We start from the raw sequence: 27,365 nt of genomic DNA on the forward strand, positions 1-27,365 counted from the left end.
TTGAAGATATTAGTGGAGGAAGTCAGTTTGTCCAAAATTTTGTGGCTGTGGAATAAACAATTCAGAAGTGAAATTTCAGAAATTCTTCTCATTACCTAATCATCCTGATCTGTAGTTATGAAACAGTATTTTATTTTATGCTTGCTTGAATTTAGCCCTGAAAGCATGAGATATATAAAATCCTTTATAGATATCTCACCCCCCCCCACCCCGCCCAAGCCAACCTTATTTTTTAATCTTTATTTTATGACATGGAATTGAGTATTTTCCTATGCTTTGGACTAGATGTCCAGCATTAAATATTTCTGCATTTCTGTCTCTTTCTCAAAAGAAAAAAAAGGGAAAAAATTGTGTGCAGTTTTCTGATCAATAAGCGGCTGTCTGTAAAGCTCAATGTTTTGCTCTGCATACACCCACTTGTCAGCTCAATGCTACTTCCCAGGGTGAGACGGACTAGAAGCAGAGAAAAGATGATATCGTAGCTCAAGAACAGTTGAAGCATAAGAGATTACAGGGATTTGGGAGCTTAAACAAGTATTTACCAGTAAGTCCTTAGCTTAGTTTTGATAGACTTTTGCAGTTAAATGTCTATTTCTTTTCCTCAGTAGAACTCCATTCAACTTAACGAGTGGAGCTGTTTATAATATATCAAGCAAAACTAGGAAAACACCACACAACTCAACTAATAAAAGTTCTGTTCCTAACCTGAAAGTAGGCCTCAGGTTTTTTAGCTTGCAAACCTGATACAAGATCTGGGCAACATGAGCTCTTTCTAATTCCTCTCCTCCAATCTGAAAACCAATTAACTGGAGTGTTACCACGTATTTCTCAATGAAAAATAAATGTGATCAATGTCTACACAAACTGAAGAAAGGAGGAAAATAGTACTTGAACCTTCCACCCCTTTAAAAAAAAAAATTCAAACCCTGAAAGCCCCTATTTTAAACAACTTGTATCATATTCTGCAGTCTCAAGATCAAGTACAGTACTGATTCAAGATAATTTCAGATATACTTTTGTACAAATAAATTGTATTACCAACAGGTATATGGTAATCCAACACCTAATGCTATTTTTCCTCATCAGATGACTCAATTGTAGTTTTAAGGGTCAGCAGACTTTGGTAACCAGGGACATTGAAGAAAAAAAGAAGTACATGTTTGTAAATGTCTACATTTATTAGAATCTTATATAACATTATCATATATGGGAACTGCCACATGAATTCATCAACTCAACATTTTTATTTAGAGATGGCCATAATATGCTTATTCTGCATTTCTGTCCATGAAAACCACAGAAGAAAAGAAAGAAATCGTAAGTAAAAAAAGGCAGGGTGAAAAGAGGGAAGGGAGAAGAAAAGTCTACAGTCAATAAGTATCTTTTCTACAGGTTTCAGAAGAAAACCTGAACCCAAACAACTGTTTTGGTTTGTGTGGTGGGGTTTTGGTAGTGGGGGAGAGGCTGCAGAGGTCACTCCTCTGAGAAGCTGCTAGAAGCTTCCCCGGCTCCAAGTCGGACCTGCCGCAGGCCAAGGCTGAGGCCATTAGCGAGTGGTATTGCCTCTGGGAGAACAGATTTAAGAGGGGGAAAAAACCTGCAGCAGGGGAGGATATTGGAATGTGTGAGAAACCCCTGTGCAGACAGCGAGGTCAGTGAAGAAGGAGGGGGGGTGGAGGTGATGCCCCTGCAGCCCGTGGTGAGACGGCAGGCTGTCCCCCCCAGCCTGTGGAGGGGAGTGGGGGAGCAGATGCCCACCTGCAGCCTGGGGAGGGCCCCACGCCGGAGCAGGTGGCTGTGCCTGAAGAAGGCCACAACTCTGTGGGAAGCCTGCGCTGGAGCAGTCGGTGCCTGAAGGACTGCAGCCCGTGGAAAGGACTCACCTTGGGGCAGTTTGTGAAGGACTGCAGCCCATGGGAGGGACTCGCATTGGAGAAGTTCGAGCAGGACTGTCTCCTGTGGGAGGGACCCCATGCTGGAGCAGGGGACGAGTGAGTCCTCCCCCTGAGGAGGAAGGAGTGACAGAGACAATGTTTGGCGAGCTGACCCCAACACCCATCCCCTGTTCCCTTGCGCCGCCAGGGGGAGGAGGGAGAACTGGAGTGGAGTTGAGCTGGGAAGGAGGGAGGGGGTGGGGGGAATGTGTTTTAAGATTTGGTTTTATTTCTCATTATCCTACTCTGATTTGATTGGCAATAAATGAAACTAATTTCCCCAAGTTGAGTCTGTTTTGCCTGTGATGGTAATTGGTGAGTGATCTCTCCCTGTCTTTATCTCCACCCACGAGTCTTTTGTTATATTTTCTCTCCTCTGTCCAGCTGAGGAGGGGAGGGATAGAGTGATTTTGGTGTTCCCCTGGCATCCAGCCAGGGTCAACCCACCACAGTAACTCTGCTTCCAAATTTACCAGAACTTCAAATAAAATCTCAGTCACCTATACTGCCAATATAGCAAGTCACTCATGGAGAAGGCTGGGAGAAAAACAACTGCAGGATGAAAAAAGTAATATCGCTTTAAACAATTTTATTTTAATGGACCCTTTAAAAGTCACTCTCTGTTAATATGGAGTTTCATAAATGAGCAGCATAAAACCTCACCTAATTTAAAATATAAATCTTAATATTTACAAGATCAGACATCATCATAGTCTTTTTACATACGCTTTTACAATTGTTATTTTACAATGCATTCTTTTATTAGGAAGCATTTCTTCACCGAGAGGGTAGTCAAACACTGGAACAGGCTTTCTAGAGAGATGGTCAATGCCCCTGTCAGTGTTCAAGAGGCATTTGGACAATGCCCTTAACATGCTTTAGCTTTCGGTCAGCCCTGAAATAGTCAGGCAGTTGGACTAGGTGACTGTTGTAGGTCCCTTTCAACTGAAATAGTCTATCCTATCCTATCCTACCCTATCCTAATTATTTAGAAGATGTAAAAGTCCTTCTCCTTTTCTTGTTCAAGATCACATCACCTGAAGAAGGCCCTATGAGCCTCCTAAAAAGCTTGTTTTGTGCCTCTGTTATGTTTTCCTATAACCATTGTGTAAGTTGACCTGCTGCCTTTCTTGATTTTTTTCCTGTCAACACCACAGTCTATTAAGCATCAGCAAGGCTATATTTATTTCTTGAGAATCTGGGTAGACATCAGTAAGCTCATGTGGAAGCCAGCTGAGAGCCTGAAAAAATTAACTGTTGGTTAGTTGTTCTTACTAGGGCTATCTTTTCATTCAAAAAGGGTTACAACTTGTTTTACCAAATACTGTTTTTGAAAACCCAAGCTAGATAGATTGGTAAGTTAATAGTTCTAGGAAACTTTCAAGGATGGCTCAAACTCTTTTGCAGGACATACAGGGGGAAGAAATATTTTCTGTGAGTCAACCCAATGAGGTTCTGGGGGCAAGGCTGAGTTTTGAAGGTTAAGCAGAGTCAGTTGCTGTAGGAGTAGCACAGAAGGCCTTTGGATAATGGTTTTGAGAATGCCGAAGGTCACTCTCAGTAGCCACCTGCGGCCATACTGGGATCAGTTTATCCTTAACTATGATATTTTTCAGAAAAATTCACTTTGTACCAGCTCAAAGATGACTAGAAGCTGCCTAGTACCACACAAGAGCACTTGTGGAGAATGGGGGTATGCAAGCTTGGATTTGGCAATTCACTAAACTTCCCACTAATTTGGGAGCCTGGGCAGAGTGAATTTGAATCTGCATGTGAAACACCATTGTAGCCATTTCCCTGGTGGGACAAATTGTGTAAGGACACTCCTCTCCACATCTACTTTAAGTGGCGAGAGATGGGTAGAGTAACCACCAAGTGAACTATTTGAGTGGTATTAAAACAGAATTATACCTGGATTTAGAAGAACGAATGACTGAAAATAAAGGTTATCTGTCTTTTTTCTACAACCACCTATTGCTTAGTTAAGAAAGCACTTAAGAGTTTGCCTTCGCCTCCTCTTCTGCAGGTTTAACAAGCCCAGCTCCTCTAGCCTAGAAACATCTCTGATAACATGAATGCTGAATCATAGGCTACCTACCGTAATGGCAAGTTTACAGAAAGACCTTGAAGGAACAAAGACATTTTGTCAGTAAAGTAGGCCTGTTGGAACCCTGGAAATCCAGCATGTAAGCTGCCTGTGAGTTTCTTAATCCACTGCAAGTTTGCAGTAATTGAAAACATGAGTAATTTTTCTTTTTACAAAAGGCTATAATTTTTCCTTTTCCCCTAAATGGTATTTCCCCTAAATGGTATTTCCCCTAAATGACATTTCAAAAATTAAAGAGTGTGCAAACTTTATTCCTATAAAACTACTTAGGAAATATTGATTTATTATAAAGAAATTAAAGAGCTATCTGTGACAACACTGCAGTTAGAAGAACATTTTTCCATCTAGAATTCTTATACCACATAAACTTCCAAATTAGGTAAATGACAAGATCCATGGAAATTAATTAGCCACACAGAGATCTACAAAGATTAATATGTTCAGAAAAATAAGAGAGCGATGAATAGCCAGTAAAAGGCAAAACTACTAGAAGTGGCTTAATAGCAAAAGTTAAAAGAGATGACCAACTAGATTTGTAGTATATAAAAAAACTTTAGAGTTATAGAGTATTTTAGGTTGAAAAAGATCTCTGGAGGTGATCTAGTCAAACTCTGTCACTCACAATGGGGATGGGGCCAGCTTGGATTAGTTTGCTCAGACCATGTCCAGATGAGTTCTGCATATTCAAGGGTGGGGATCTCAGTCTTTAAGTACAGTTAGCAGCACAGATAAACAGAAGACACTACATCTTTACTCTCTCTTTTATTAAAACCCATTACAAGATCAAAGGTGTCACGAAAAAATAGAAACTTACAAACTGTGTGAATAGTTTTAATGTACTCATAAAAAGACATTAAATGGAAAATGACTAAGATTCTGTACTATATCTGCAATATAACGCATCGGCTTTATTCTGAAAATATTGTTGTCATTTTTGAGTAAATAAAAAGCCTAGCATTATGCACATTCACATGTATTTACCACTTATTTAAAGCAAAAACTTCGCATATATTTTTTCCAGAGAAATTAGTTCATCCCCATTTTTAAAAGTCTAATAAGAAAACATTCAACACTCTCACTGGAATTACTGTGAGCTGATGTTTCTTTTGTAGAAAATTATGCTATGGACATCAACAAACAGTCTTACAGAGAGTTATACAGCCGTACTAAACAAGCTTCTAGGTTATGCTGCATTAGACCTTCTGGATTTGCAAAAAATTTTGACAATAATGGCAACTCTTCAGCTGAAACTTAAGCATTTCATACTTTGGATTAAAATGCTGTAACCTTTGAAGAACAAATATCCAGTGTTACACACCTGAAAACATTCTTAACCAAATGGTAATACTCTAAAGGTTAACACAACTTCAAATTGAAGTTGAAATGCCTGTATCTTTACTATCCCCTGGTAAAATTATACTGCTTAGAATGCAATGTGACACACAGAAAATTAATCTTTTTATGTATTTACTCTGGGTATTTTCTTGCAGACACTGTATTATGAAGCATCTGATCCTACAAAATGATACCCACAATGGGACTCGTGTTTAGATGGCCTTCTTGAGGTAAGCATTTTACCTTGTAAGATCTGTTGTAAAGTAACAACCACACAGGAAATGAGAGGAATCCTGTTATTGGCTTACCCATTCATCTGAATTTCCCTATTCAACAACATAACAGCATTGTGTTATGGGTTTGTGTGGCGTGTTTTTTTGGTAGCGGGGGAGGGGGCCGCAGGGGTGGCTCCTCTGAGAAGCTGCTAGAAGCTTCCCTGGCTCCAAGTCGGACCTGCCGCAGGCCAAGGCTGAGCCCACTAGTGACAGTGGTAGTGCCTCTGGGAGAACAGATTTTAGAGGGCAAAGCTGCAGTGGGGGAGGGGAGTGGGATGTGAGAGGAGCCCCTCTGCAGATACCAAGGTCAGTGAAGAAGGAGGGGAGGAGGTGCACCGGAGGAGGGGATGCCCCTGCAGCCCGCGGTGAGACGGCAGGCTGTGTCCCCCAGCCCATGGAGGGGAGCGGGGGAGCAGATGCCCACCTGCAGCCCGGGGAGGACTCCACACCGGAGCAGGGGGATAACCCTGAAGATGGCTGTGACTCCATGGGAAAGTCTGCACTGGAGCAGTCTGTGACTGAAGGACTGCAGAGTGTGGAAAGGACCGACGCTGGAGCAGGTCATGAAGAATGGCAGGCTGTGGGAAGGGCTCACATTGGAGAAGTTCGTGGAAGACTGACTCCTGTGGGAGGGACCCCATGCCGGAGCAGGGAACGAGTGAGGAGTCCTCCCCCTGAGGAGGAAGGAGCGGCAGGGACAAGGTGTGGGGAGCTGACCCCATCCCCCATCCCCTGTTCCCCTGCGCTGCTGGGGGGAGGAGGGAGAGAGAATCGGGAGTGGGGTTGAGCCGGGAAGGAGGGAGGGGTGGGGGAAGGTGTTCTAAGGTTTGGTTTTACTTCCTAATATCCTTGTTTTGATTTGATTGGTAGTAAATTAAATGGATTTTGTTTATTCCCCAAGTTGAGCCTGTCTCATGCCTATGACCATAAGTAGTGAGTGATCCCTCCCTGCCCTTGTCTCAACCCACAAGCCTGCCTTTATATTTCTCCTCATCCCACCGTGGCTGGCGGGGGAGGAGTGAGTGAGCGGCTGCATGGTGCTTTGTCACCGGCTGGGCTGAAACCATGACACATAGTCAAAGGAGACAAGTTCATTTGAAAAATAAAGTAATTTTTTCAAGCAGATATTTAAACATTGTCTGTTAACTTATTTCTGATAGTTGGTGTATTCAATTATTGTTTGACTTTATGAAGTAGGAACTGGTTATCAGTGTTAGGTTAAGCACTGTTAACTCACTTATAAAAATGGCAAGGTGGAAAGATTTGAAAGTCTCTGCAGCACTTCTTTATTTTAAACAAAACAAAATGAAAGAAGATAACAATTCTGTTGAGTGATAGAAAATAAGATTGTCCATTAAATATCCATTCTCTCATCATCATTGTTTACTAAGATTTCTGTTTGATGATTTGTATAATTATCAAAATGTGTGTAAGAAAATCACATTTCTTTGTAGATTTTCTTATTACTGTGCATCTTAAAACTCCTGGGATAACTTTAGTAAATAATAAGCATCAAATTTAATTCCCAGTTTCAACACAGGCCTCTGTTGATCAACTGCACTGGTGCTAGCACTGAGTTACCATTTACAAATCAATGGAAACACCCATGACCAAAGCAAAGTAAAGTAAACAGTGGAAAACAAGTTTAACATCTTCTATAACTCAAACTATCCAGAGAACTAGTAGGAATCCACTTCAAGAAATCTGCCAAAGGCTTTTATATCTTTTATGCTAACAAAACCACAATGCATTTCTAAAGTTTTGCTTCAATATTAGTACTTAGTTGCACATTACATTAAAGTCAGCGTACAGCATTTGCCATTTTACTGTAACCTCTGGAAACTCACAATTATATTGCATCATATGAGAGTTGTGAACCCTGTGTAATCCCCATTAAAACTACTGAATGCCACAGAGTGGAACTCTCATGTTGTATAGGAGGTTAAGAGGCAGTAGACATACTGGGTGTCCAGCCCATTTGATAAGCCCGTTCCAATGTCCTCTTGCAATCCTGCAGCACAGTACTGAAGGTTATATGTGGATACTGCTGCACTAGCTGCTCTACTGTGGCTTCATTCACCTGCAATCAAAGAAAAGAATCTGTGATGTGCAAAAAGTGAATAAAAAGGGCAACATTATGCAAGCTAAATGAATGATCAAACTTTGGACTCCTGGGAGAACTTGCAGGATTGGGCTCTTCACTGATACTATAGGTCTGGGTGCATTTAACACAAAACAAATATACAGAATGTAATGTTCTGTTAGAGAATAAAAAACCCCAAACCACACCTTGATTTTATTGTAAAGGGAGAAGTTTTAATAACATTCTGGTAAATACTGTTTGATTATTTTAGATTGAAAGCAAACAGGAAAGACAAATAGTCTCCATTTGAAAACAGCTTTGTTTAGAGAACTGCAACAACGTTTAACAATCTATTAAACTACTTTCATTCCATGCTTGACTATGTTGGCCACTGATAGTGTCCCAAACCTAATTATTCAAAGAAACGCCATCCTGTTTAACAACATGCTGCCCAGAGTTAACAGATTTCTATCTTGAAATAGAAGCAGATATATTCAAACTTGCTCAAGCAGACATAGGTTTGAAATGCAGGATTTTCTTGGCTTTGGAAAATGAAACTTGATTATAGCTATTAATTAATTTATGGCACAGTTATGATACTTTTATACATACTAAGCAGTAACTCCACAATTAACCTTACTGAAATGAACTTCCACTGTATGGTAGCTATCAATGTGGTTGCAATGAAAAATAAGAAATAACATGACTAAACACAGGAAAAAGAATGAAAACTATTCTGTATTGCAGGTAGATCAATTTACCAATCTACCAATTATTAATATAAGTCAACTTTTCCAAAGGTTAAAAGTCCTGCATGTCTTCACATACATCACTGGTAGAAGTTTTTATTTTAGCCTTTTGGTGTGAGGCTAACACTGCACAAAGGGTGTTGTGGGCAGAAATGGTAGGATCAATAATGAAAACATACAAGCTTGTCGGGTCTGGGATGTCCCTCCTAAATCTTAGACATCAAAGGTAGCACCTTTATTCTTGATTAGACAAAGCAATCAGACAAGCCTAGCTAAACCTAACACCTTTACAATTGCAGCGCTGTGAGGGGATTAATTTGTCAATTACTTTTAAGATGATTGCAGTTCATATCACAGAAGTAGACAACTTTCTTCAGCCTTTAGATAAATAAAAGATTAACCTAAGAACCATAACTTCTACATAGATCTCTTTGAAATCTTTGCTGAACACTTGGGTATTTTAAAATGCATTGACACTACATTTAAATACTGAACCACCTAGATTAGTAGGATGTACAACTGATATCATCGTTTGCCTTTTTCCCCACAGTGTTCCACAATCAAGGCCAAAAGTAAAAAAACAGACTAAAATGTTTAACACCATTACAAAGATACATCTTGGGAATAATATTTTAAAGCACAGTGACCACAGTATCTAATAATATTTTTGTCCTTAAAAGATAACAAGGAGCGCATCCTTCTGAACAGTGACTGCACCCAATGACAAGGATAAATGAAAGGTTTAATATCCAGTTCTTCTACTTTGATAATAGAAACACTCAATCTTTATTGGAAGTTTCATCTAGCTGAGACTGACTTGGACAGAAAACTGGTTTAACTTCCCTTCATAGCACAAAGTGTACTCTTTTGGCAAATTACTACGTTACAGTAACATCTTCCAATGCTGAAAAGCAAGAGGTGACTTTTAATATATCAAAATGAAATCAGAGATAGCACAAGTCCTCCAAAATATTTGATATTTATAGCTGAATACATACTTTCAAACTGTCTGCAACACTTCATAGAAATACTGCTTGGAAAGGAAGAATCCCCTAAAGTAGCAGTATTTGCTACTTTTTGCTATTCAGAAATAGTCAAAAGCCTCTTTTCTTTACACTTGTAGTGCACACAGCCATGGCAAAATCTATCATACTACCACAAACTTCTCTTAATGGTTAACTCAGACACAACGAAGATGCTTACCACAGACAGCTGCTCATTCTGCTCTTTCATAATGGGAAACTTAAAGAAGAGATATTGTTTATCTACTAGATATCTGCAAATATTACTAGTAGATAGAGATTACTATGATTTGACACATACCCGTTGGGCTTTATTTGTTAGAATAGCTTTAGACACAATATCATAAGCAGATTTTCTGTTACAGGGAACAAATAATAAGGCAAATTTGTTACAAAGATCATGTTCAAACACAGGAAGATAGGTGATGATCTCCACGTTCTCATGGACATGACCTCCATGCCCTGGTGTCTGACTTAGGACTGAACACATTTACAGAATCTACAGTCTAGCTAGATAAAAGCTAATGTATTTACTTCAAGTCTAACTTAAGTGAAATAGCATGGCCCATGAAACTCATGAAGAGAGATGATGTTACAATGGTATCTTTTAGTCTTAAAACCTATGAAGAAATCTGTGGTAAACCTTCTAGCACTAGCCATTTGTCCTAAGTTTTTTCTGATACAATTATTACTGGATAAAACAATATCTAATAAAATTGTTACCAACTGCTATTACTACTTTACTAAACAGGATAAGGAAACTTTTGGTATTGAGTGCCATATACAGTTACAAAATAAACATGAACATGCAGAAGGCAGGTAAAGCCATTGCAGAAGTGACACTGACAATATCAGCTATTTTATGAACAAAACCTAAATAGTAGAAGGTTTTCTGCACTTTTGCTGGAGTGTTAAATGAGCATTTTAAATTATTAATTTGATCCTAGATAATAACTTGAGTGGTATTAAACAGAAAAGTAACAACAACAACAAATCCTATGTAAACATTTGGAATCTTAACAGTTACAGAAAGAAATTACTCTGAGTTTAAAAAATTGAGTTTACTCTCATGATAGAGGAAAAAATTATCCTACCAAGCTTCATGATAGATGGTCAAATACATGTAACTTTTAGCTAAGTGTAAATATTTTTAATCCTAAGAAAGTAACAGCAAATAGTTAAGAATCATGATGGACAAAATAAATTCAATGTAAGATTACACAACAGAAGAGGGAGAAAAAGGATCCTACTTGGCAGTGGGACAACCTACATGGATCCCAGCATGAGAAACAAATGTGGATAGTTAAGCCACAAATGATCCCCTTTCAGAAGACTTTGAAAGCTTTTCTTTTACCATGAGAAAAGTCAGGTCAATCACTAAAACAGTGTAAAATTTTTAGTATTTTAAACTTTCTGTAGTATTGGACTAAAACTGCACTACCTAAATCATAGGAAAATCGTGAAATCAAAATTTTGTTCTCTGTTAATGAATGAGATAAGTAATATCTAAGTCAGCTCCATTAGTATCCTTGTCATCAGTTCCCCTATGGTAGGATTAAAATAAAAAGAAGTCTTATGCCTAACCATTAGAACACAAGCTTCTGTCTGTTTGTTAAGATGCAGTCTGGCTGGTAATAAAACGAAAGTACTGAATGCTATTCCCAAAATACATTCGTTACATAAACAGAGCAGTTTTCCCTTCTGAGCTTTAACAGTCTTGTTCAATGAATGAAAACTAAAAATCTTCACATCTTAATATGCTTTAAAAGTTGTATTTTTTCTTCCACAGAACTTTCATTAATCTTCATCTTTTATGTTGTCAAAGGGAAGACTACTGTCTGAAGATAAACTAGTTATATTATCTAATACATAATCATTTATTTGAATTTGAATAGCCCTTCAATTATGTTTTAACACATAATGAAAGAATGGAGTCCTTATCATTCAGAGTCAAAGTAATAGGTTTGTGTGAATCCTGGTCATCAAACAGAAAAAAGAAAACAACAACAAAGATTGGTTTGAAGCTTATTTTTTCTTATTCCAGGCCAAAGAATAGATTCAAAAAACAAAGGAGAAGATGGGTTACAGAAATTGGCAGGACCAAGTGATATCATCTTTTAACTCAATTAGAGCAGTTATTTAAAGGTCACAATTTTGAGTAGCCTACTTCCCAGCTGAATATACTTGACTTTGTGACAAATGTTATCTGAGGTGGAACCTCCTTAATTTCTTTTTCTGATGATAGTGTGGTTGTGCAGAGAGTATTCAAATATCTGCACTAGAGAAAAAGCATACTTCCTCATGTGACAGTTAGGAATTCACGTGGGAAAGAAGAACACGAATACCCATGTAGTTCATGTGAAGTGGAAGAACATTCACAAAACGGTTTTAGGAGTGCTTCTTTGGAGGACTTTAATCTCACTTTGGTAGGTATACACATAATATGGGTGAAATGTTGAGAAAAATGGCAAATCAGTGTTCAAAACTCTTTCTCTCCTTTAGGTAAAATGATCTACCTACAACAGAAAGCTTGAAAAACCTGTCAGGTCTGTAAATATTTTTCCCAGAATAAACTAACTGGCATTTATGAGCTGATTCTTCAGGTTCAGGATAAACTGAAACTACAGTTTTCAATTTTTAAGCTACTCACAGAAAAATATTCACTCAGATTTTTGATCTGGTATGCTAGGCTTAGTCATCTGGTCTGGTTGCCAGTATTTACTGATTTGGTACACCCGTTGTATCTGCCACAGACCACCATGAGTAAATTCTAGATTCTAAAATCAGGAATTTCTAAAGATATCAACAGATTCCAAAGGGCTAGGATCTGTTTTTCTTTACCTTTTGCTTCCATTATGTTCCTAGGACAGATCTTACTAAATTCAAGGGAGTCAAGTTTTCCCAGTCCTGTTGAGATAAATTAGGGATAACAATAGAAACCATCAGGCAAACTAGACATTTCTTTTTAATAAGACTGATAGTTTTATTCACAAATAAGGAACAGAAACAGAGGTTTAAGGACTTTTCCTAAACAGGACCTTCCTACTTTTAGTTAACTTGCCTTTAGTTGATATCATGTCCAGGAGATCTTCTCTTAGATTTGAATACCAAGTGGCACAAAAGGGACTTTAAAAAGCTTTGGTTTTAAACTGAGAGAACTCCTTCACTCTTTCTAAGAAGAACTGTAAGACTGCCTACTGATCTCAAAAACTCCTACTATAGGTGTATCAAGGGCAGTCTTAGAATGCAGTTCTGATTCTAAAGCTACTAAAATGTCCCAAGAATGTCTGTGTTGTGTCATTTAGAGCAATACTGAAAAGGGAGAGTAGAGTCATCACCTGAACTGCAAGTTTTATGCTGCTCTACACAGTGAAGAAGCATTCACTGTTAATCTAAAAGTTTTCCTATGTAAGGAAAAGCTTCAAGGTAGCATCCAATTCACTTGATAATTGAAAAGAAAAAGTTATCTCCATTCCAAGTTTGTAACTGAAATCAATAAGCAGCCATATAATAAAAAAAACCCAAGCCCCCCAAACCTAAGCTCACATGCAAAAACCCCACACTTGCAAAACTGAATTAGTACGAAGGTGCAGTATTAGAACTTCTTAGCATAACTTGCCGATGCTCCTCAGTGGTTCATAACATCACACAGGGGTGGACTGCTGAAATAACTTTTGCATGGTATCTAACCTCACCCTTGGAACAGGCACGTGGCTAGTTGATTTTGGAGAGTGCTGACATCATGGGCACTTTCCTTCTGAGGACAATACAGGTAGGTATCTTCAGTTACACAACTTTATAGGCCAGTCATTAATAAAAAATAACAGACTAAGTTATAACACAGTTGGTCTGCAATATCTGCATAGAAAAACATTAATAATATATGGAACTGCTAGCTGAATTTTAGAAACCTAGTACTTGTAAAGAATTTTAGGGAAATGTTAGCAGGTGAAAAGTAACATTCACACCAAAGATTTTAAGGGCTACCATACAGATGATGTCTGATAAGAAAGGTTAACAGGGCACAAGTATTATCATTATACCTCTACAACAAAACCAACTTTACGCAAAAGAAATGCAAATTGATTTGTTCTGAAAGGGCTTTCATATCTTGTTATTGACATTTTTGCTTATGGAGTGGTATTGTGGCATTAGAGGTACTGAAATTTTCATGCATTTCTGTCTCAGTATACAGACAGCAGTATTACATGAAAGCCAAATTTGTATGTAGTGGACAAAGAAATGACTCTATAGTCATTGTGTGTATCCATAATGATGGATTTTGGACACATTTTATGTTCCACTTTCTCTAATGTTTTAACAATAAAATCCAAAATATACACACTTGGAGTTATTAAGAAACACATTTTCATACATACTTTCTCTTCTCTAAGCTGTAGTTCGCTTCATCCAGTCAGTGTCTTATAAAAAGTGCACTTTGTTTGGTTTTTTTTCTGCTAATACTTGAATGAATTATATTCTCAGGTGGCCCAATTATAACTGTTGCCTGTAGCCATAACAAAATTAAAGATTTCTGGAAACGTTTTGTGTGAAGTGCACTTGATCAGCTAAGGCAGACATATTCCACAGAGTTTCAGTGACTGCCCTCATGCCCAGGGGCAGAACCTTTGTTTAGGACTTCAATAAAATAACAGCACTACCAGTATTAGCACAATAACCTATAGTCCAAATAAAGTCCCTTACAATTTCAGCAAAGAATGTAAGAATGTGTTTTGACTTAACAGATGCTGTTATTTACAAAAAAAAAAAAAAAAGCATACATGCACACACATACAAACACTGTATTGTGGACTCATAAATAATGAAATTGATGAATACAGTCTGACGTACTATTATTATCATCATGACAGTTGACAACTTAATTGTGTTAAATCCTCACAATTAATTTCCCACTAACATTTGGAAAGGGGAAGGAGCACGTAAACTGAAATATCTGTAATCTTTTCTGCCATGTGAAGTGAAATAAACAGAATACACAAACCTTCTAATATTCAATGGTAGCACTTCTGGAAGGATTTCAGAAAATGTAGCAAGGTTGCTTGTGGAGTATAGCCCCTTCACAGTTCTTTGCTTAAATCTCAACCGAAAAGTAGAGTCCTAGAGGGATGAAATTCATTGTTGTGGTTGTTTACACAGGTGAATTCTATTGCCTTAAACTGCCAGTCCTTGCACAATTGCTGCAGTCACTGCATTGCTGCAAACTAACAAAATAATCCATTTCAGGTTTCTGTGAGTTTACATAGTTTTCTAGCAGAGCCATCATTTCAGGGCTTGCTGTTCTAATCATTACTGCTGATACAATATTGAATATTAAAGTTGTATAAGTCATAAAAGTTTTCATTCTCAATTCTCTTTGCTTATTGTGAGGGTTTACTTTCCTATTAAATCAGAAGACCATTCTGAAGGAGCCTTTTAGTTTGGTTGGTTGGGTGGTTTGCTAATTCTGTTCATTTCAATCAGATTAGTTTCTAGACTCCACCTATACAAGATTTGAAGGTAAAAATATTACCAGTATCATAAGCATTTCAAATTTATGATAAAACTATGTGTTGCTTTGTTCTGACTTATAAAAATTGGCATTAATAAAGACCCATATGCAGTGAAATGACAGTGTTTACTTATATAGTGATAAATAATCTTTCAGATTACTTTCTGCCTGTTGAATTTATATTTTGAGTATTTGAATATTTTCCCTCCTATTCTTCTACATTAACAATAATTTGAGCACATTATTGTAATACTTGTCAAAATGATGGCATGTAGAACTAACAGAGAAAACAAAAGTTGCCAGCTGGCAAAAATGACTGGAAGTTCCAAGGTACAATGCTTCTAAAAAATTTATCTTTTTTTTGATCATAAAAATGCTGACTACTTCACATTGCATTTTTCCATAATAGTTTGCCTTATCCTGATTTTGAACCATTGATCAGTACCTGAGGGTCCATCTTTCTATTACAGTATAACATGGTCAGGTGGTTGCTTTTTAAAAACAAGGACAGATTCATTAACTCAGTAAGATTCCATCTTCAGCCTACTGCCAAGGATTTGTTGCTGAACTATCAACCCGGAAGATAAAAATCTTTTGGTAAAGAAACAGTTAAACTAGTAGTACAAGAAGTTTGATTTGCATAAAGAATCCTTTTTTTATATTTTAGCAGATGCTTTTGTTCACACACGTAATGGATCTGTTATCCTAGTTAGCTAGGGAAAAAAGAAGTATTGTTCAGTCTTTTAAAATTGTATTGAAAACCAAAGTGAAATAAATGCTATTTTTCTTTTGTTGTGGCTTAGCAACGATAACTGTAGTTTCTTTCTAATGGGATTCACAGATTTTATGAATCTAAATTCTTCATTATTCATAGAGAGACGTATCAATCACAGCTCCTACGTTATATATATAAAACTTTAAAAAATACAGCACATCCTTTTTAATATGCAGCAACTTAACTTGAACAAATTATAGTGATTTAAGAGAAAATAAGTGCCATAGACTTCTTCTTAAATGGAAGGATTGGATATTTTCAGTCCTCTTCAATATCACAAAACCATAATTTCAAATTTCAAAATGAACCCCCTTAAATATAAAAGAAGAAATGGTAGCAATTTGTCAGGTTTTTTGATCAGGCTAATGATAGTTAGCATTTTCTGAAGGTGGAAGGCAAATTGCTGAGACAATTACATTAAAACAAGACATGGCTCTGTACTCTTGCTGTTCTACTGTTGATTAAGAACAGTTCAGCTCAAAAATGTATTTGAAATTTGAAGATGTATCTCTAGAACCTAAGAGCTTATCCTTTTTCATTTACTTGAGTTACAGGCTATCTATGTAAATTAAAAGTTTGTGGATGAAAGGTAAAAATGTTCCCAGTCATGCTTATGCATATACATATATATAAAATGTGGAAAACTCTTTTTGCCCTGAGTTGGTAAATTTTTTCACAAGATGGCATTTCCTCATATACAACAGGAGCTGCATCCCAGTTAGACTAATGATTTGCAGTTTGCACAGGATATATATTTACAAACATTTCTAAAACAGATTTTATAGAAGGATAAAGTGATAAATTATTTTAAAAATCTACTGATTTTCTAAAAATCTTATTCTTACTTAAGATGTAAATGATTTCTTAGTGGACCATTTTTATTTTTAGGGGTCATCTATCTTCCTTCCTCTCTCTGGTAATATAAAAGAGTTTGTCTTTTTGTCAGTTGTACTGACCATCAATTTTTGTGCTCTAACACCTCACTAAAACCGTAACAGGAACTACATGCTACAATTCACCCGAGAAAGTCATCTGGAATAAGTTACAAGCTTTCAGAAGTATTTTCATGAAAAGCAACCTGAATTTCTGAAAAAAAAAAAAAAAAAAAAAAAAAGGCAAGGAATAAAGGCCATGATGATTTATTAACTGAAGTTGTGTATCCACTCACAGCCAACTCTGTCAGACTCACTTAATTTCATTCACACATAGTTGTGAATGTGGAATTTTGCAGCCTCTGTTTTTCAGTGTAATTTTTCTGCTCATTTTCCCAAGAAATGTCTCCTGCATTTACGTGGTAGCACTGCTGATAACCATTGCATATAGCACCACAGCTATAGGAAAAGGGTTTTGAAATATGAAAATCTGTGTGACAAAAGTTGCAAACTCCACTGGAAGATTATTCTGACACATTGTTCAACCAGCCGAGCTATCAGCCAGAAAAACAGATCAAGTTTTTAGCCACTATTTCCTAGGTGATATGCAGCCATTTTCCACAAGGGTGAGGATTTCAAACTGCGATTATTTAAAGTTGTTTGGGTTGTTGTGAAAGCACAGTAAAGAAGGGCTACCAAGACATCTTTAAAATGAGTTCTAGCAATAAATAGCATAGAGCTTAAAAAGCATCACCCTCTTTCTCTGATTTATTTTGAAAATATGAAATACAAAATATTTAGAAATAATTAAGTAACAACAATCAGTAAGTATGACCTAGATCAGTTTAGGGTAAGAACGTACAGAATTGTGTTCAGAAAAAGAAGCTTGAAATGTGGATTTCTGTGGAAATGTGGAAATCTGATGTAGGCATCTTTTTATGCCCTTAGGATGCAAGTACAGCTTTTAGGAATCCTGATGTCAAGTGTTTGTGGGAGAAAAGAAAGTACCCCATAACTGCCCACACCTCTCTCAAAATATTTATAGGAAAGGACGAATTATACTTTAAAAAATATACTTTCCTAAGCTGTGATAAAAAAAATACAGAGCTACAATTAGAATTTGGTTTGGAGAATGGATCTTCATGTCCCCTTTCTGCTGTAAAGGGACTGAACTGAGATGAAATACTCCCTGGTTCTGGAGACAACTCTCTGCCTTAGTATTTACAGAGGTGACAGATCAGACCTTCAGTGTATCCTGGCAGTACACAAATCAGCTACAGGCTCCCACACACCCCCATCAAGTCCCAAAACACAACCTTGGGCTGCAGCCCACAACAGCACAGCACTCCTCTATGCAGAGAAACTGGGAGTTTGTGGTTTTCCTGTGCTGTCAGAGCATCGGGAAGAGGCTATACGAGGGAATGAAACCTGGCTCACTGCCCCTGGGAGTGGGGCACAGCACGAATGTAGGTGGTAACACCAGAATGCAAAACAGAAATACTATGTCTTTTATACCTTTTCCAATTACAACCCTCTAAAATGTCCTGCTTGGGCCTTAAATAACTACTGATTTTATCTCTTACTGCTTTCAAAAGAAATGGAGACTCAGAATGGCAACATTTCCTGAAATACGTGACTTGTGCAGTCCCAAGCGCTCTCAGGTGCCTGTACAGACCCACGCATACGTATGCACACAAATACGTATTTGCACACAGTTGATACCCTGTACCATGAGAGAGATCAGAAGGGAGAAGGGTCCTAGCTACCTCCAAGTAAATGTTGATGTTTGTATGCAGGCAACTGGAGAATTTAATTGTTCAAAATATAGGCACTTAAAAACATTTGGGGTCTACTTTCTGAACATCTAAATACTTACAGAGGACTGGGTCATAGTCTCTCAGAAGCCTATCTGACACAGAAAACTAATGTTATGTGTCTCACTGTACCTATGCTGTACAATGCAGGACCCTGTAGAGATCAAGCTAGCATTTCCTGAGCTACTCATGGAAATGGAAGCAGTTAAGTTATAATACCACATCTATATGAAGGTATCTCATGAGCCTTGCTGAGTGCTAACTGTCCTGGATGAGGTGCTGTACTTTGGCAGTTAAGCTGCTATTGGGATTTATGCCCATGCGTCCACACTGCCCTGCACCTTTCCAGTAGTACCAGTTTGTTCAGAGCTCCCTCCAGGTCTCAGACAGCACTGCTGTGTAGCGCAGGGAAAGCTGAGTTTGCCTAAAGTCATGGAGATGCTGAGGAAAATTAGAAAAAAAAGAAGAGATATTTGCTCAGTAACCTTGTCCCTAATATTTTTACATTGAAAAGAATATTTAGATTTTGTGTATCTAAGCATAAACATGTTTTCTAAACCAAAATTCTACTATGGATAGTTCTGAAAGACTTTCAGCATTCAGTAATCTTTGACTTTTTTCTGTATGTGATTCGTGAATAGTGATTACATTGCTATTTGGCAACACTTAAATGTTGAAAAATTAGTGTCAAAATGCTTACTAGAAAACCTCCAGCTTAAATATATGCCCTTATTATGATGATCTCATGGTAAAGTCAGCATTTTTTATGAGACTTCTCAACATAATGACATTTGTTTTAAGGCAAAGACCATATTGCTCCTGTGGTGTGCATGTTAGATGGTAGGAAACATGATAAAAAGAAAGGTCATGGCAACAGCAGTTTGATGAAAAATGAATAATTTGATTATTTTCATGGTGTGGATCAATAATGCTCTGCATCTACTGAAGCACATTGCCTGGAGGCACTCAGATAATCAATGGCATAAAACAGAGCCTGCCTTTACCCAGGCTTGCAGCCTCTCTGATCTTTCTTGGGAGGACCCTTGACGCCTCTAATTTATGTCAACTGCATATCAAAGAAATTCCAAAGAGCCTGGGTCATAAAGAGTATTTTAGTGGTAACCATTTGAAGTCTACTTACATATGTTCCTTATGTAACTGTTTAAGTACTTCCCCTCCAATGCCTGGGAATTCCTAGACATGCATAAATGCTACCTGGTACTAGCATAACAGTCAGTACCTTAGAAAAGGAAGGCAGGTTAGAAGAGGCAAATCTTCTAACCCTCTCTTCACTGCAAGCTGACAAGAGTCCAAAGACAAGAATTTCAGTCAATGGGGCATGTAAACAAACCCCTCTGCACCACCCAAGAATTCTCTTTAATGATGTGCCGGACACTGACATTTTTAATTTAATAGAGCAGCCACTGGAAAAAATTAGTTCTGCATGATATTGGGGAGAGACAGTTGAAGACATGATTTTGTTCAGTAATTTCTCTGTTCATTTGCAGTGGAAAAAGGGAGCTGGCATCTTCTAGCTGCCAAAACCTCTTAAGTCAAGGGTACTTACTTCATTCTGTCTGTGGAGCTATTTTTCCCATCAAGGCTTTGCAAACAAGAAAATAATTCTCAGTGGTAGTCCTGCTACTGTAGTGTTTGCTGTAACAGCATTTAATAATTTCTTAACAACTTTTAGCTGCCATACTTTGAATACTTGTATACATGCACACATGCACACCTGCACGCACACACACACACATACACACACACACTTGCAGGCACACAGTCAACATTGCTTTTCTATCTTCCCTGAAGCTTTCTCAAAAAATACTTCTTTTTCTCCTTTTAGCAGTTGACATTCATAACACAAAAGATGGTGTATAATCCTTTGTAAAGAACTAGGAAAGCATTAACCAGCAATTAGAGGAATACAGACTGTAGTACCTATAGTTTAACTGATAAGGTCGTAAAACTTGTTTTCAGCATCAAGATCATGGACTTTCTATAGCAGCTGAAGACAGGATAGAATTATTGCACTTATTAGATCCTTGGTGGTTGTTCAACATTAGCTAAATCCACGAAATAAATATATGTGTAAAATTGATCAGATGATTCAGGGTCAGATCTAATTCCCAAGGTCAAGTAACCCTTTGAACATTCTTTAAGTACCTAATCTTAGCACAGCCCATCACAGAGACTCATGCGCTCTTTTTGTCTACTGGCTCTTACAAAATACTAATGTTTAGGAGATTAAGTGGAGTCAGCTTTAATAGACAGAGCAATTCTTCCAAAGTGCTCAACCTCCCCTCAAACTGTAAACTGTCTAAGGCTGGGTTTGCAAAATGCTATTCCTAACTTTACAACTGACCTGGAAATTATAATTCCTTGCCAGTTGAAATACTGGGGTTTGTAACTGTCTTCTATAAAGCACTGCAAGGGATGCAAGGCAATGGTTTTGAGCATGAAGTTTCTTAGACTAAAAACCTGTGTTTCCACAGGCTGTGTCCAATCAAAAATTCACAAGCCTGACAGACATGCTTATGATGGGCATCACCAGCTGGACATTTCATTCATGATGGCTGGAAAAGAAACAATCTTGCAGGTATATTTGAAGATTTGAGATCAGAGACTCTGAACCTCCAATGACTTTGAGTTATTTCTGCTGTGTTCCCAGGCCTCTTGTTCCCTCTTCTCTCAACACAGACATGATTCCTGAAGTCTATATACAGGGTGAAGTGGAGCTGGACTGCCTTGTCCTCTTTTCTCCTAATGATAAAGTGCTAAAACTTACATTCTTAATATATTCCAGGTAGGAAAGCTAAATAATAAGAAATCCAGTACTTTTTTTCGTTTTTATTAGCATTATGGTTTTATCCAAATCCTTGTCCTTGTGTTTTCAAAACCATTATATATAAGCAAGAATACAGATGTATAGAAAATCACTCTCAAAGTAACACGGAAGTATTTTTATTATTCTTTTGTTTCTTTTTTTCTTTCTTTTTTAAAAAACAAAGTAGTCTGTCATAGTAATGACATGACATACCGATCACTTTTAGCGAAAAATATTCAAAACCCTCAGAGGGCAGATTTTATATAAAACTTTTGTGAGCACCTCAGGCTGTGGGTGTAGCCTGTGGGTGTATTTTGAAAATCTGTGTCTGCAAAAATTTATAATACTATTTTTAGTTCTCTAGATACCTTTTTAGCTAAATATGTGAAGACAGTACACTAAAAGAGTTACCACAGTAGTGAATACCAAACCTGTTTGTACAGAAAAACATAAATCTTCCGAACGCTCCCTCCTTCACACATACATACACACTCACTCTCACACACACTCAGAAGCAAGCACCAGTTCAAGCAAATGCTCCTTACCTTATCGCATCTCATCAGCCCTAAATATCTGAGAGACTTGCTGCTTTGTGCAATTTGGGTGGCTCCATGGTCTGTGATTTCTTTGCACCATCCAACATCCACTGTCTCTACTGTCATGCTGTATCGTCCAATGGCTATCAGAGCTGTAAAGATATTTAAGGTATGAAATATATAGCTCATGGAGATGGTAAGCTTAGTTCTATGTACACATTAAATGATGTTGAAATTAAATTTTGAGAAGCAATTGTCATGTACCTTGTAAAAGATCTTGTATTTCAGCATTTTCAACTATGAAATAGCTCTTTCTTCAAATTAGGAATACACACATGTGCAAACACATACAAACACATAAATAAACAGATTTTCCTCTATATTCTTCTATCTATCAATCAAGATAAATAAGATTAGTTAGCAGAGGTATTCTATACAAATTCTTTTAATTACTTTTTTTGGAAGGATCAAGGATCAATTAATTCAAATTGAAATAACTATAGAATAAAAGCAATTCTACCTCACTCCTCAGAGAAAATAACTGATTTTATACTATTAACACTTTTTTTTCCAGCAAAATAATATTGCAAAGACAACACAGAGAATAACAGGACATTTTCTGTGTCAATAAAATAAGTGGGTTTAGAAAATCCTGCAGGTATCTTACATCATACATTTTAAAACTTTATTCTAAAATTGCATATGTTTCCCATTGTTCATATTGATAATGTAGTAACGATATGTCTCACTTTCATGTTTTCCTCATGAACACTTTTCCAATTAAAAAAAAATAAATTAAAAAGGCCAGTAGGAATTAAAACAAAAACTTGAATCTTTATAAAAGAAAGCAAAGAGGATCTGGAAGTTCTGAAAGGACTGAAAAATGGTAGGTGGGAGAAACCTTGAGACATCTGAGCAGCCTGGAAGACTTTGTCATGACATGGTTAGTCTGGAATGACAGAAAGGATACAAATCACTAGCACCCTGGCCACCATGGGCTATAATATTTTTCAGGAAATGTAGGCTTGGAAACTGTTAAGTCAAGTTCGGATTTATTAACAGAAATGAGCAACACCCTTCAGCAACTAAATCTCAGCTTAAGAAAAAAGTCCAAGGTTTCTGGTGTAAAGTCAGCCATCTGCATGTAGCCAAGGGTCGGCTGTTTACAGTTTTTAACTCTCGTTATAATGCAGTTGCTGAAAAGGAAGATGAATGAGTGACTTAGTCCAAATAATGCAAGTAACTTTAAAAGGATGATTCTTCAGCAGCTGTGGGCCAGCTCTGTTCATGCTACAGAACCTACTGTCTGAAAAAAAAAAAAAAAAGGAGTTATGAAGAGCTGGTAGCTCTTGATATGCCAGATGTCAATCCTAGCTAATCAGGGTGTAACTGAGATCTAGAAGCAGCAAGAAAGAACCCACGTGACCTTGCAGTGGTTCTTCAAATACCGGCACTGATGGTAGACAGCAGTAAGGATAATTTGATAATTTATAAATACTTGGGTAAACCTGATTTGCAAACAAAATCAGCCAAAAGAGGCCAAATACATTCTCAGAAGCTGTGGAAAGTGCAGTACATAATTTTTTTATTGCAGGAGTTCACCAAAAAGGGCATTGATAACTGAATTTTGTAACAGACATAATGAACTTAAGACACAATCATCTATGTAGTTTCATTATGGTTTCATTGATTTTTGTGGGACAATACCAACTCCCTGTTCTCTTCTCAGTACATCCCTAGAAAACAAGTCCTAATTTTGCAAATACGTAAATACGTGTATAGTAGAACATAAACTTTGTACTTCTTTTAGCAGAGTCCCTTTAAAATACCACTTTAATAAAAATTATAGAGGCAGAAATTTCTGCATATATTTTGAAATAACAAAACCTATAGCAATTATAGATTATTCTAACTCCACACAAAATGTTACAGACTTGTAGTAGTGCAGGAATACTTAAACCCTGTCATTACATTAGAATACTGTCAGTTAAATGAAATTTCAAATACAGTTTGCGTGTGAATATTTTTGCTATTTTTTGTAAAGTTACAATCCTATTCTGTCATTTTCAATGCTTCATGTAAAACTGATAACGAGAAGCATATCAACAGAGAATACTTTTATGGGAGTGACATAAAAGATCATCAGATCACACTGGTGAAGAATTCTACTAAAGGCTTTGAAGGAAATTAGAGATATAATTTCTGGGAGTTCCCTCACAAGACTTAGATTAGAGAGAAAGTAGCAGATGATGCTGTTGAAAGACCAAAAAATGGTGTTATACTGTGTGCAGAATGCCCAAGACCAAAATATAACCTGAGCATCATTAGTCCAATAAGATGGCCTGAATGTGGCAAAAAGATGGCTTAAAGCATGAAATTTCATGCAGGCATCTTCACGTGCACATATGAAACAAACAGGAAGAATAAAAGATTCTGTCTTATTCATACACATCATTTTGTAACAGCTTATTAACAAAAGCATTGTATAGCAAAACATAATTTAAAATGTGTTAATTCATTGTTTGATACATTACTCTCTGTATTTTGGCATTTTTGGGGGTAAAGCATTAGGACCATAATTAAATCTCAGTTAAGTTTTATGGATTTTTTATATAAGATCAAAATATTTTTACCTGTTACATAATAGAAAAAAGGACTTAATAATTACTGAAATAATTACAATATAATTATCAAATAACAGAGTTTTGCCTCTTTGCAAAACCAGCCTTCACTGCTTGTCTTCTGAACATTTCTACTTTAACCAGCCAATTGTTATCAGTGTTACTTCTTTGAAGTATTAAAAGAATGAAAAAGATCATCCCTGGGATTTGGAAAGCATAAGTAAGTTTCCATAAATCAAAGTGTATAAGTATAATTTTTGGACTACATTGTCATTACTATATTCTGTTGATTATCAGAAAGCCAGAACACAACTTTAATGATACCATGAGACAACCACCATGTTTTTTGGTTCAAGTAACAATACTTACAAGAATAATACAAAAGGGAATAAAAAACCCTCAGGATATTACATATCAATATGCTACATAAAATATGGAATGGAAACAAAAAAAATTTCCAACTGTGACATTTGGGGAGCAGGTCTTTCTAAGTGAACACATTCTGCAGTTCAGAAGTTCCAGACTGATTTTTAGACAACTGTTAATCTGTTGTCTTCACCTGTGTTCCACATTCATTTATATGCAAATAATTGAATGAAATTTCATGCTTTAATCAATCTGTGTCTCTAATCTGTGCATCAAGTATGTCTTAGGCTAACCATGGCTGGGGTATACTTTAGATTAGGGACTGTTGAATGGATATCGTTTTTGTCTACCTGGCCCTTCCCTTGCAGCATTCTTCACCACTCAACCCTAACCATTCCTACAGAGCCCCCAGATGTCATATGCACATATTTGATTTTCTGTTTGGCAGTATTAAATAGCTAGGTATTCTCTAATAATATGAACAATTGACAACATTTTTCTGGTTTAATTACAAATTACATTCAGAAATCAATTATTGTATTATGGATGGCTGAAGACTTACAATATTCTGTCATATGCTAGTAGAAAATAACATATTTATTTTGGACTTTGTCCCCAGAGTAGCAGACATCTTTCTGGAAAACCAAATGTTTTGACAAGAGTGTCCAACATTATACTGTAGTCATATATTGCAACAGTTCATCTATCAAATGCATAGAGGGTATGCCATTTTAAAACACCAATGACCAAATTTTCAGAAAATTTCAATGTGTGCAACTACACTCTCACAAGAACACTCTTGGTCAGAGAAAAGATACACTATTCAGTTTCTATCGGCACCCAACAGTGGGAGGTAAAGAAAGGCCACAAGAACAGGTGAAAACGCAACAATACTTTCCCAGAACACTTTCCTCACATGAAAAAATTGTGGTCAGGGACTTTCTGAACTGGGGTTTAGGCCTCTGTACTTCTGTAAGTTCATCTAACCAGTCTCGTAATCCACAAAATCTTTTAGGCTCCACAACATCCTGTGGCAAGGAGTCCCTTGGTTCAGCTACCTTCTCTTTCGAAAACCACCTTCCCTTGTTTGTTTTGAACCTGCCCTAAAACTTGATCCAGGACTTCCCCTTTTATAACTGCATAGTTCCTTTGCAAATGCTTTCTGGAAATCCCAACAGATTGTATCAACCAGGTCTTCCCTATTCCTTCCTGACTTCTTCAAAGTACTCTGATATGATTGCGAAGCACAGCCTCTCTTAACAACAGCTATGTCAACTCTTCCCAGATATGTCATATGTATTCATATGTTCACTATTGTATTACATATTATTACTAATTTGACTTACACAGATGTCAGGTTTATTAGTTAATATTCTTCTGATTTTTCCTGAAACTTCTTTTTGAAATACCTCTGCCAAGCAATCCTGCAGTAGTCAAGCAGGTTTAAGTGAAGGATTACACAGTGCAGCTAGGAGCTGGGCTATTTCATCCTTGAGTTCTTTTAGAAATCTTGAGCATACACAGTTCTTCTGCTTGTATGAGCAAAATACTTTAAGCCACAACTTTCAGCTAAGAAAATGTTTGCATTGCTCAATAACTCTTCTTCCTCTCTGCATTTGTCCACAAAAATCAGAATACATTGCTATTCTCAGAAAGCCTGGCAGTAATTTAACAAGGAAACATACAGTAAAAGCCTTACAAACCAAGTCTGGATTCTGTGACTTAGGCACTTGTAGCACAACCAGCAGTAAAGAACAGTCAAATGTGTTTCAATACTAATGACAACCAGTCTTAAAACAGTGAGTGACCGAACAGAAGAATGCAATACATTGAAGGCAAGTAGAAGTGGGTACAGAAAAATCCACCATGTAGTTTAAAGATGCTGGCTTTGACATATGAACCTCTCTGTATGTGAATATTTAACAATGCATCCAATTCTTTTGTCTCCTTTTTTATACTCCCATTTATTTTGGCAAAAGCAAGATTTCATATTTCTTTTTCCAGTGCTAGGTTGGTGGAATGGAAATCAGCTGATATACAGCTCCTACATAGCAGAAGATAAAGTGTAATGTCTCTAACTGGAATTGGAAAATCACCCCCACAGCCTTGCACTGTATTAAGCAAAAATGTTTTCCAGTTGTAATAGTACTTCATTGTAGCTGAGAAGGTGAAAGGACATATGCAGGACCAGGTTTGTAAGCAGAGGTAGCATCTTTTTAGACAATCAGCTGGAATAGTTGGAAAAATAAGACAAATTTTGCCCTTAGTGCACCACCATTAAAAGCAAATAGTAATTTAACCAACTGATTAAGTTAAACTGACATAGCTAAATGTGTCTGCTACTACAGGCAGAAATGACTGCCTTAGAGAGGAAAGGTCTCCGTTTAACTGTATGTAAACTGTGAAGCCAATGGTTGCAATGTGAACACTGTCATGGCTAAACTACTTCTGGACCTGACCTGGCACTGAGCTCTCACATCTAACAAAACTAGGGGGATGAGGCTGATGTATTTATTTTGCAGGATTGTTTTGGGAAACTA

At 37.1% G+C, this 27,365-nt stretch overlaps 1 protein-coding gene across 3 annotated transcripts in view; it reads right to left on the reverse strand.

The window, feature by feature from the left end:
* Positions 1-4,786: 4,786 nt before the first annotated feature.
* FBXL17 (F-box and leucine rich repeat protein 17) overlaps positions 4,787-27,365 on the reverse strand; it is a 290,228-nt gene continuing 267,649 nt past the window's right edge. The window contains exons 8-10 of one of the 3 annotated variants that reach the window (XM_075020222.1): positions 21,848-21,990; positions 14,508-14,623; positions 7,593-7,731 (exon numbers count right to left, since the gene is read on the reverse strand). In XM_075020222.1, coding sequence (XP_074876323.1) covers positions 7,728-7,731; positions 14,508-14,623; positions 21,848-21,990 — 263 coding nt within the window. In that variant the 3' untranslated portion in view covers positions 7,593-7,727. Of the gene's footprint in view, positions 7,732-11,453; positions 12,413-14,507; positions 14,624-21,847; positions 21,991-27,365 lie in introns of those variants that run through there. The other 2 variants (XM_075020221.1, XM_075020223.1) reach the window with 2 other exon arrangements.

Source organism: Buteo buteo, chromosome Z (genome assembly GCF_964188355.1).
Source record: "Buteo buteo chromosome Z, bButBut1.hap1.1, whole genome shotgun sequence".
Taxonomy (NCBI): Eukaryota; Metazoa; Chordata; class Aves; order Accipitriformes; family Accipitridae; genus Buteo; species Buteo buteo.